Source organism: Sinocyclocheilus rhinocerous, unplaced genomic scaffold (assembly GCF_001515625.1).
Source record: "Sinocyclocheilus rhinocerous isolate Xijiao unplaced genomic scaffold, SAMN03320098_v1.1 scaffold37, whole genome shotgun sequence".
In the NCBI taxonomy this organism is placed as follows: domain Eukaryota; kingdom Metazoa; phylum Chordata; class Actinopteri; order Cypriniformes; family Cyprinidae; genus Sinocyclocheilus; species Sinocyclocheilus rhinocerous.
In genome coordinates this window covers 6,826-18,565 of record NW_015663585.1, presented here as the reverse complement: position 1 = coordinate 18,565, position 11,740 = coordinate 6,826, and the positions used below count along the sequence as shown (strand labels likewise).

Here is an 11,740-nt window from a genome sequence, read left to right as displayed (position 1 = left end):
TTTATTTAGTTTTACTTAACTATAATACCACAGAAACAAATGCAAACAAATATTTTATCCTATTTAATTTTATAATATTTCATTTGATATTTTTTTACTGATAAACTGTCTATAATTTTCTTTTCTTGAATTGTTTTTCTTTTTCTTTTATTGCTCAGAATAATGTTTTTAAAGGCAGGCAAAGGGGTTATATTTTATTTTGTATTGTTTTTTCTTAAATATTTTTAAACGTATTTATTACGTTTATTTAATTTAATTTTAAGTAACAAATTTTTTTATGGTTTTAGTTTTTTAACCATAATAACCCTAAATCAAAGACTAACGATTCTCATATAATTTTATAATATTTGTAATATTAATTTTATATTTTTTTATTGATAGGCTGTCTATATATATCTTTTATAAGTTTTTCTAGTTTTGCTAAAGCAAGCCAAGGAGTTGTTTTGTTAAAGTATTTTTGTTAATAAAAATGTAATACTACGTTTTCTTTCTCTCGTGTGATTGCATAAGTGACTAGAGGTTTACAAGTGCCAATAGTTTCCATTCATTGTGTATTTAATGTTTATTTTGTTTCAGTTCCATCGTAAACACCATATGTCATTTTTGATTTTATTTTTTAATAGCTGAGGAACTATTAATAACAAGGAGTCATACTGAATACAGAATATTAGTTTAAGGAAAGTTCCTTGAGTTTCATAATCAATTTGGCTCACAGATGAACAGCAGCTGAAGTATTTAATCTGTGAATCCTGATTTGATGATGTAATGCACTGATTGAGATGCATGCAGTAGACTGTGATCAGGTTTACGGTGGCTTTACCTGGTTCTGACCGTCTTGTTCTTGAAGCCCATGATCACGTGACTGTGTTGGGACAGTCCGAACTGCAGGGATTCTGGGATGGTTTCTGTGAGATCCGCCACTGCACACTGAGGAAGTGACCATATAAGGGCGTGAGACAGCTATGACATTCTTACAATGTTACAGTCGTGAGTAACACATGTTCTGTGTTCACAGAAACTCAGCGCTATCTGAAGAATGCCACACACCTGTCATAATGACAATGAAACCTTTGATTTCAGTGCGTCAAATAAAGAGCTATTATACTCACCTAAAACCACAAACATTTTTGTTATGCAACATTTCTCATTTTATCGTGTGTGATCTCATTCAAATTAAAGTGAAACCAAAAAATACAGAAATATAAAAACTATAAGAGTTAGGGATGCACCGATACCGATACTGGTATCGGTATCGGGCGAGTACTGGAAAAAGTGGTATCGGTGCATCCCTAATAAGAGTATCTCGGTGATACTAAAATAACACTGGTCACAGGATTCTGTGGTTACTTAGTAACAGTGTAAACTGTGATTGTTACAGCTGCATCATCATCAGGGGCCTGTTTCATAAAACAAGCTTACCAAATAAGCCAGGCTTAGTTCAGTTCGTCTGACTTATTTTGAACCAGATCAGCTGACAATGAGTCAGACTAACTGAAATAAGCCTGGCTTATTTGGTAAACCTGTTTTATGAAACAGGCCCCAGATGTGAGCAAAAGTGTTCTTTGATGAGTAAATAAAGCTGGATGACTTTATTAGGAAATAAAAAATACGATCAGAGACAGAATAAAGTCAAGAGAGTGAATCAAATCAAACTAGTGTTACTTTAGTATCATTGGGATACTATTATAGTTTTATTAAGTACATAAAGTTAAACTAAATAAAAATGAGAAATGTTGTGTTGGCAACTAACTGAAAAAAAAGTTTAAAGTTTTTAGATTTTATTTTAGTTTATACTTTTTTTTGATTTAATTTATTAAAATTCTTCTAAAATTTATTTTTAAAGTTTATTTTACTTCAAGTAACAAAAATGGTTATGGCTTTAGTTTTAGTGAACTATAAAAACCCAAGACAAAGAAATGCCTAATAATGAAAATATACTGACCGAGACTTTTCAAATGACTTTTACCATAGTTAAAATTATCAATGAAATGATTTTCAGATTGATTTTTTCCAGCTGATGAACAATAAAAACATTGACAGACATTTAGAATCCATCCTGCTTTAAAGAGCTCGAGCATTTAAAGAGACAAATGAGAAAACTGAAGCGCTTATAATAAACAGAATGTTATCATGCATTGATGTGGGCACTGAAAACAAATGAAAAAAAGTTGAACAAAAAAAAAATCATGTGTCTTCGTGTTTTTTTCAGAGATGTATATAAATCCAAATCTAGTTGTTGTATAAATATTTACTGTATATACGTGTTCGCTCCACTCAGGCGTCTGCAGGTGTGTGTGTGTGTGTGTGTGTGTGTGTGAGTGTGAGTGTGTGTGAGTGAGTGAGTGAGTGAGTGAGTGAGTGAGTGAGTGAGTGAGTGAGTGAGTGAGTGAGTGAGTGAGTGAGTGAGTGAGTGAGTGAGTGTGTGTGTCTGTGACTCACGCTGCTGCTGCCGGGTGTGAGCGCGCTCAGCTCCACCGGGGGTGACAGGGGGCGCGTGGCGGGGTCAGAGGTCGGCTCCGCCTCCAGCTCATCAGGCAGAACCACACGTTTGGGTCTCTCCTCCAGCAAACAGCTGTCCATGTCCACGTCCTCATAGCGCAGAGCAGAGGACAGATCCAACAACCTAAAACACACATAACACCTTCACATTCATTCAACCTGCAGCTGATTATATTTCATAATACTGTACTTAACTTTTTTTATTTATATAGCGCTTCATGCAATACAGATTGTTTCAAAGAACCACATACAAGAAAATAATAGTGATAATGCTGCACAATTCATCAATTATGAAAAACTCAATTTCAGCTGAAAAGCAGCTCCACAGAAGACAATAGAGTCATTATTACAGGGTTATAATTTAATAATTAAAACTAAAGACCCAAAAGCATTTTTGCTACTTGAAATAAAAGTAAACATTAACTGAAATAAATAAATAAATATAAAAAACATGAAAGTCATTTCAGCTAGTTGCAAAGGTAATATCTAATTTTCGTTTAGTTTAAGTACTAAAATAACTAAAACTAAATAAACTAAGACTAAAATAAAAATTAATAAAGACTAGACAAATAAATATGAAAATAAAATGAAAATGTTAAATTAAACCTATATAGTAATATAAAAATAAATAAATAAATAAAAACAACAAAAAACAAAATTACCATAACTAAAATTAAAGTGAAAACTGAAAATACAAACATAAAATTAAAAATATTAACAAAAACTATATTAGCATATCAATGATAAAAAAATATTGAAAAAATAAAAAAATAACATTGCTATTAAACTAAACTGAATTAACATTTAAACTAAATTGAGCAAAATAATGCAGTGTCATCTTAAACACTTTTGACATACACCTTAAGTAATAAAATACACTATAGAAATACGTTTTTGCTTTGGACATTTACCTTGGCAGCAATATGGTTTTCAAATGAATATATTAATCAGTACCATGTTATATAGATATATCAAAGTGTTACCATTTGATGACATCACTGTACCGGTGCAGTACTTTCTGTAAGGGACATTCTCACATATCTGTATTTTAAGTCATAGATGTGTTTGAATGAACAGTGTGTGTGTGTATGTGTGTGTGTGTGTGTGTAAGTGTGAGTGAGTGAGTGAGTGTGTGTGTGTGTGTGTGTGTGTGTGTGTGTAAGTGTGAGTGAGTGAGTGAGTGTGTGTGTGTGTGTGTGTCACTCACATGCCGTCCACCGCCGTGTTCCTGATGCAGCCGTAGAAGGAGTCGCTGGAACCCGTCTCTCCCGGAGGAACGCCGCCGATGAAGAGCCGCTCCAGAGCCAGAGCTTTATCTGCAGACGAGCCCAGCTTCACCGTCGCTTGGTTCTGCTCGTCCACAAACACTGCGATGGACCTGCAGAAAAAACATGCAGGCGAAGAAATCAGACCGACTGAGCTCAACCCATCAGCAGTAAACGCTACTAAAACCACATCCGAATACACTCAAAACATATTTAGATTTATGCATTTGAATTGCATGTAAAATTTCCATCCATTTGGATAACACCGTTTTAACATAAATTAATAAACTTAATGTGATGCACACATTCATTTAAAAAGTCATCATTTAAAAAAAATCATGGCATAGTTTATTAGTAACTATTTGCATCTATTTGATTTTAATTAAATAATCATATTTTCAGAATGCATTCATTCAAATTGCTTAAAATCAGCATAAGTTTTTTTTTTTAAACCAGGGCTATTATAGTTAACTAAAACGAAAAATATATCAATAAAAAACATTATCAGTACTTGAAATAAAGTAAACGTTAAACGAAATAAAAATAAACTTCAACTTATTTTATTTCAGCTAGTTTCCAAGGAAACATTTCTCATTTTCATTTAGTTTAACTATATGTACTAAAATAATTAACAAATACGAATTAATAAAAATTATATACACATATAAAAAAAAACCGAATAAAAATGCCCTTTGACTAAAATTAAAATGAAAATGTAATCTGTACAAATACATTTCAAAATCTCATTAAAAATCTTAAAAACTTTAAGAGTTTATCAATGATTCTAAAATAACACTGAAAACATGAACAACATTTACATTTATTCAGTTAAAAAGTATATGGCTAGACGTGAAACAAGCAATATAATCAGAAACTGAAACAAACTGGATTTATTGATGATAAATATATAAAGCTGGTTATTGTTTATGTAAAACATGGTTTATTAACACTATTACAGTAATCTGACCTGTTTCATTGATGTATGATTGATAAATATGAATCACATTACGTTTATGTTAAAACTGTGTAATCCAAATGAATGGGAATTGTATATGCAATTCTTACATTTGAGCTTGTATATTTAGTATGAAGGTTGTGTAATATTGCTCTGTGTGTAACAGACCGTTTGTTCCTCTGCAGTATGAGTGAATGCTCCTGTCCGTCACTGAAGGAGCCGTTCTGTGATTTGACGACGGCTTTGTGCACAGCTCCGCCCTCAGCCACGCCCACATGAACCTCCAGCGATCCAGACACCAGCATCACCAGGAGGAACGACTGAGAGAAGAGCATCTCACACACACACACACACGATGCTGTGAAGACTGAACAGACCTGTCGGTGTGAGCTGAATCCCGCCAGGATCACTCCTCGCTCTCGTCTGCTGGAGAAGCTGCTCATGATCTCCGTCTGAAGAGTCAAGAGGACGGCAGGCATCTCCAGAAAACCTCCGCCGAACACCGACACGCTGCGGATCGGCTGCAAACACAGCAGAAAATCCTCCAAATCAGAAACTTCAAGAGAAGAAATACTCCTTCAATTATAATTAATAACTTTCCTGGAGATCACAGAACTTTATATGTCTATGTTTGTGTTTGTATTAAAAGATAAGGGTCAAAGAATATAATAATTAAGGGAGTTTAAAATAATTTTTAGTAATAATCTATCAAAAAATATTAATATTATATCTTTTAATATAAAATTATTATAGTAATAATATGTTATATTGATAAGATTTTAGTTTTAGATATTATATATTTTATTCAAATGATTATAGCAATAATGTTAAATGATAATATTTTAATATTTTAGAGCTTTAGATATATATTTTTTATCTAAAATTACCATATTGATAATATGTTATATTGACACTATTTTAGAGATTTAAACAAAGAAAATGAAAGGGGTTCAAACTTAATTAAGGGGCTTTAAAATAATCTTTAGTAATGATAAATATAAATACTGTATATTAATATGATAAATATAGTATTAATATTTTATATTAATAAAAATATTGTATTTTTTGTTCAACTTACTATTTCAGTGTCCTTTGTTTTATAGCACAATGACAAATGAAAGGCAATAAAAAATACTGTACTTTTCACATACATTTTAGTACTGTAAACAATAATTGTGATTTAATGAGTGAACTGATTCATTTAATCAATTAATTACAGCTGAAGACAAACTCACCTTCAGTTTTGTTTGTTTTGCAGTTCAACAGACACAAGAATCCATTAAATACACAAATGCCAGAAAACCCACAAAATTTTACATTTTTATTAATTAATTTTCAGTGAGTGTTTTATTTTGAAGTGCTTTACTTTTAAAATGATTTATTTTAATTTTATATTTTAAACATTTAATTCATTTTAGCAAGTGGTTTGATTCTTTTTATTTCAAAATGATTTTAAATTATTTTAATTTTAAATTTTTTACCTCTTAATTTTCTTTTATTTTAATTGTACATTTTTAGTGTTTTATTTTTTGTGTTTTATTTAAATTATTTTAATGTTAAATTTGTACCTCTTAATTAATTTTCTTTTATTTTAATTGTACATTTTTAGTGTTTTATTTTTTTGTGTTTTATTTCAATTATTTTAATTTTACATTTTTTACCTCTTAATTAATTTTCTTTTACTTTAATTGTAAATTTTTTAAGTGCTTTACTTTTAAAAATGATTGATTTTAATTTTATATTTTAAACTTTTCATTCATTTTAGCAAGTGGTTTGATTCTTTTAATTTCAAAATGATTTGTTTATTTCAACTTTTCAACATTACCATTTAATATATTTTTATTAAGTGTTTTATTTTGAAGCATTTAACTTTTAAAATTATTTATTTATTTTAATTGAACATTTTTAGTGTTTTATTTAAGCATTTTATTTTCTTTAGTGTTTTATTTAAATGATTTAAATTTTAAATTTTTACCTCTTAAACGGTTTTCTTTTTTTTAAATTGCACATTTTTTATGATTAAATTCTTAAATTTTCATGTGAAGCTGTACCTTGAGGACGCAGCCTTTCTTCACTCCACACGACTCTCTGAGCAGGTCGAAGTTTGTGCGAGCGATTTCCACATTCTTCATACAGCCGACGAAAGAGCGAGCCACAACCTGCCTCCTGCAACCGTGCACAAGAAAATCACATGTAAGACAAAAAAATTCCAAAGCAATGTAACACACACACATCTTCTGAGAGTTTGCTCTCACCTGATTGGTCGAGAGGCCGGTAATCCACCGATATAGATGGGGTCGAGATCAGAGCGATTGAGGTCAGAGGCTGAACCCGGTGACTCCGCCTCCATGACCTCTCGCTCTGAGGGTTTATCAGCGGCCATGACCGACAAATGACCTGCAGACACAACACACAGCACTTCCTGTGAGCTTAAACCTCATAAGAATCACCTGATTGGTCGAGAGGCCGGTAATCCACCGATATAGATGGGGTCGAGATCAGAGCGATTGAGGTCAGAGGCTGAACCCGGTGACTCCGCCTCCATGACCTCTCGCTCTGAGGGTTTATCAGCGGCCATGACCGACAAATGACCTGCAGACACAACACACAGCACTTCCTGTGAGCTTAAATCTCATAAGAAACCTACCAGATGTAATGGATACGAGAGTAGAGCATCACCTCGGCGCTTGTTCCTCTGCAGGGCGATTCTGTACCAGGTGCCAGTGTTGTATGTTCTGCTGGAGGTCAAGGTCAGCGCTCCGGAGCCCAGTTCAAAGGTCAAGTGAACCTTCCCTTCCACCAGCTCGATGGACAGGAAGTCTCTCTACAAACGTGGATGAGAAGAGACTGCTTGATTTCATTTAAAAAAGCCTCTAATACTAGCTTTCTCAATTCTATTTCTATTCTATTTATTTGTTTTCTGTTATTTATTATATAATTATTAATATAATTGGGCTAACTGAGACTTGTTATAGCACTTATTTTGATTGCTTCTACTGTCCTCATTTGTAAGTTGCTTTGTATAAAAGCGTCTGCTAAATGTAAATGTAATGTAAATGAGTGAGATGCTTGTGAGGAGGTGAGAAGTGAACGTACGGTGCCGTTGGAGGCTAAATACAGCAGCAGGCCGTTCGGAGACAGAGTCTTGAAGAACATGACCACGCTGGTGGACATGGAGCGCAGGGACTTCTCCACCACAGAGAAACCGCTGCCGTCGAAGTGGAACGACGTGTCTTCAGTGCGTGGACTGATGGACGAGAAACACACAGGACAGGAAGAGCATCAGTGACTGTTTCCACCTGTATTTACCGCTCATCAAAAACACATCTGAACACTAGCTGGAAACAGGGCTGGAGTGCAGGTGGTTGCTAGGGTGTTTTCAAGTGGTTGCTAGGTGTCATAGATGGTTGCTAGGGCGTTGCTAAGTGGTTGCTAGGGTGCGTTAGGTGGCTGCAAGGGTTTTGTGGGACCTAGGCCATTGTTATGATGTTTTCAGTGGTTTCTAGGTGTCACAGATGGTTGCTAGGGAATTGCTAAGTGGTTGTTAGGGTGCGTTGGGTGGTTGCTAGGGTGTTGCTAAGCTGAGGTGGGACCTAAGCAGTTGTTATGGTGTTTTCAGTGGTTGCTAAGTATTACAGATGGTTGCTAGGGCATTGCTGAGTGGTTGCTAGGGTGTTGCGGGATTTAGGCAGTTGTTATGGCATTTTCAATGGTTGTTAGGTGTCATAGATGGTTGCTAGCGCATTGCTAATGGTTGCTAGGGTGCATTGGGTGGTTGCTAGGGTGTTGTGGGACCTAGGCAGTTGTTAAGGTGTTTTCAGTGTTTTCTAGGTGTCACAGATGGTTGCTAGGGCATTGCTAAGTGGTTGTTAGGGTGTGTTGGGTGGTTGCTAGGGTGTTGTGGGACCTAGGCAGTTGTTATGGTGTTTTCAGTGTTTTCTAGGTGTCACAGATGGTTGCTAGGGTTTTCTGGGCGGTTATTAGGCAGTTGCTAGGTGTCATAAACAGTTGCCAGGGTGTTCTGTGGGTTGCTAGTTTGTCACTAGGTAGTTGTTAGGGTGTTGTTTTGTGGTTCCCAGGCAGTTGTTATGGTGTTTTCAGTGGTTGCAAGGGTGTTTTGGGTGGTTATTAGGCAGTTGCTAGGGCATTGCTATATATTTTCTAGGGTGTTGCTAGGATATTGCTAGAGTGTTTTCAGTAGTTTCTAGACAGCTCCGAGGTGTCATAGTTACTAGAACGTTGTTATATAGCTGTTAGAGTGGTTTGGGTTGTTGCTTTGGTGTCACTAGGAAGTTGCTATGGTGTTTTCAGTGGTTGCTGCAGGTGCTAGTTGTCTTAGATGGTTGCTAGGGCATTGCTATGTGGTTGGTAGGTTGTTTTGGGTGGTTGCTAGGGTGTCGCTAGGCAGCTTCTAGAGTGTTTTCAGTGTCTGCAAGGCAACATAGGTGTTGCTAGGTAGTTGTTATGGTATCTTTATGTTTCTATACGGTTGCTAGGCTGAACTGGATGGTTGCTAGGGTGTTGCTAGGCAGCTTCTAGAGTGTTTTCAGTGTCTGCAAGGCAACATAGGTGTTGCTAGGTAGTTGTTATGGTATCTTTATGTTTCTATACGGTTGCTAGGCTGAACTGGATGGTTGCTAGGGTGTTGCTAGGCAGCTTCTAGAGTGTTTTCAGTGTCTGCAAGGCAACATAGGTGTTGCTAGGTAGTTGTTATGGTATCTTTATGTTTCTATACGGTTGCTAGGCTGAACTGGATGGTTGCTAGGGTGTTGCTAGGCAGCTTCTAGAGTGTTTTCAGTGTCTGCAAGGCAACATAGGTGTTGCTAGGTAGTTGTTATGGTATCTTTATGTTTCTATACGGTTGCTAGGCTGAACTGGATGGTTGCTAGGGTGTTGCTAGGCAGTTCCTAGAGTGTTTTCAGTGTCTGCAAGGCAACACAGATGGTTTCTAGGGCGTTGCTAGGTAGTTGCTATGGTATCTTTATGTCTCTATATGGTTGCTAGGCTGAACTGGATGGTCGCTAGGGTGTTGCTAGGCAGTTTCTAGAGTGTTTTCAGTGTCTGCAAGGCAACACAGATGGTTGCTAGGGCATTGCGAGGTAGTTGCTATGGACTCTATACGGTTGCTAGGTTGAATTGGAAGGTTGCTAGGGTGTTTCTAGGCAGTTGCTATGGTACCTTTATGTCTCTATACGGTTGCTAGGCTGCACTGGATGGTTGCTAGGGTGGGTGAATGGTGTGTTTTACCTCATGAAGCAGCCGCCGCACTCTCCCTGTCTCTCAGCGTAGTTCCACAAGCCGATGCTGTTCTCATTGAGCGACGCTTCGCTCATGCAGCCTCTGAAGTGGGTCATTCTCACCGCTGGGGGTTTCTGGGAAAAACACAACAGATGTAAACAGGGCCAAATACAGAGGAACAGCAGCCGGATCTTCACCTCACCTTCACCTGAGCACCGAGGCCCCCGACGAACACCCAGGTGGATCTGCTGACGTCCATCACGGTGGAGGACCCAGACGCTGTGGTCTTCACTGCAGGCAGCGGCTCGGAGTCCGTCTGCTGGATGGTGAGGGTCCCGTGTCTCCCGAACCTGCGGCACAATCACAGGAGAACCGGACGTCAGAGTCTGTCATTCAAAGAGAAGAACTGAAACGTCCCATCAGCACTGAGAGTCACGAACCGCGTCGCATTGATCCTGTGCCACCGTTCGTTGTTGATCTGAACGTCAGGATACTCCAGTCTGGTGAGTCCAGAGCCAGTGTCCCACAGGAAGGACACCTTCCCATGATGCATCTCCAGAGCCATAAAATCCTCCTGATGTGGATATAAACACATTGAAATACACATACAATCACACTGCATGCATAGATTTTTTTTTTTTTTTATCAGTTCCAATGACTGAAACCAACTGAAATAAGTTGAATCTGTAAACTTATTAACTGGAAATAAATAAAAACTATATAAATTTTTATAAAATACAAATAAATTAAACATAAATTACAAAGATTTAGATTACAAAAAACTAATAAAAATGACAAAAGCACACAAAATTACTAAAACCTAAACTAAAATTAAAGTGAAAACTGAAAATATAAAAATAAAAGCCAATTCAAAATATTAATAAAAACTATAATAATTCTATATAACAATATATAAATAATACTTCAAAATGAATCACTGAAATAAAGTGGAAATAACTAAAAAAATTTATAAAACTATATAGAAATATAAAAAAAACAACAAGTAATAAAAATTACTTTATTTAAAAAAAAATTTAAATTAAAATGAAACCTAAAAATATAAACATAAAAGCAAATTTGAAATATTATTAAAAACTATAATAGTATATAAATAAAACTAAGGTTAAAGATTAATAAGTAAAATTATTAACTGGAAATAAATAAAAACTAAACCAAATAGAACCAAAACTAAATCTAAAATGGCAAGAAAGTACTTCAAATTATTAATAAAAACTATAATAGTATTTTAATATATTGTTATATAGTATTATTAAAGTTTTTATTTTTATAAACATGTATCACTAAAATTAATAACAGGAAATAAATAACAACTCAAACTGAACTAAAAATAATTTACTAAAGTTTAATTAAATAATACTAAAGTTTAAGATGAATCACTGAAATTATTAAATGTTTAAATAAAAAAATGGGAAAAAACTAACAAAAATACTGATAAGATAATAATGATACGAATTCTACTAATAAGAACAATATAAAACGCACGAAGGATTAATGAGCTGCTGGATTCATGAATATTAATCAAGTTGTGTGCGTTCGCTCGAACTGATTTGCTGAAATCAAAACAGGGATGATAATAGGTGAGCGCCAGCCAATGAGATTGCCGTTTGCGCATTAGCTCCACCCACTACCGGAGAAACCAGCAGTTCTTAAACGCTGAAGAATTCCAAAGAAACGCTGTTATTTTGACAGGAAAATACAACAAAGAATATCGTTTACATGTACCGCGCATAGGTAGCGCGTCAATTCTCTCTCTCCCTCTCTC

General features: G+C 35.3%; 2 protein-coding genes across 2 annotated transcripts in view; both read right to left on the bottom strand.

The window, feature by feature from the left end:
* The window catches only part of LOC107728986 (laminin subunit alpha-1-like), an 8,589-nt gene extending 3,553 nt beyond the window's left edge, over nucleotides 1-5,036 (bottom strand). Inside the window, exons 1-4 of the mRNA XM_016539331.1 lie at nucleotides 4,888-5,036; nucleotides 3,707-3,877; nucleotides 2,440-2,623; nucleotides 821-927 (exon numbers count right to left, since the gene is read on the bottom strand). Of these exons, the coding sequence (XP_016394817.1) occupies nucleotides 821-927; nucleotides 2,440-2,623; nucleotides 3,707-3,877; nucleotides 4,888-5,024 (599 nt within the window). The 5' untranslated portion in view covers nucleotides 5,025-5,036. The remainder of the gene's footprint in view (nucleotides 1-820; nucleotides 928-2,439; nucleotides 2,624-3,706; nucleotides 3,878-4,887) is intronic.
* Nucleotides 5,037-6,970: 1,934 nt separating this feature from the next.
* Nucleotides 6,971-11,740, bottom strand: part of LOC107728985 (laminin subunit alpha-1-like) — a 5,533-nt gene continuing 763 nt past the window's right edge. The window contains exons 2-8 of the mRNA XM_016539330.1: nucleotides 10,398-10,531; nucleotides 10,160-10,307; nucleotides 9,967-10,091; nucleotides 7,816-7,966; nucleotides 7,399-7,543; nucleotides 7,198-7,311; nucleotides 6,971-7,116 (exon numbers count right to left, since the gene is read on the bottom strand). Of these exons, the coding sequence (XP_016394816.1) occupies nucleotides 6,971-7,116; nucleotides 7,198-7,311; nucleotides 7,399-7,543; nucleotides 7,816-7,966; nucleotides 9,967-10,091; nucleotides 10,160-10,307; nucleotides 10,398-10,531 (963 nt within the window). The remainder of the gene's footprint in view (nucleotides 7,117-7,197; nucleotides 7,312-7,398; nucleotides 7,544-7,815; nucleotides 7,967-9,966; nucleotides 10,092-10,159; nucleotides 10,308-10,397; nucleotides 10,532-11,740) is intronic.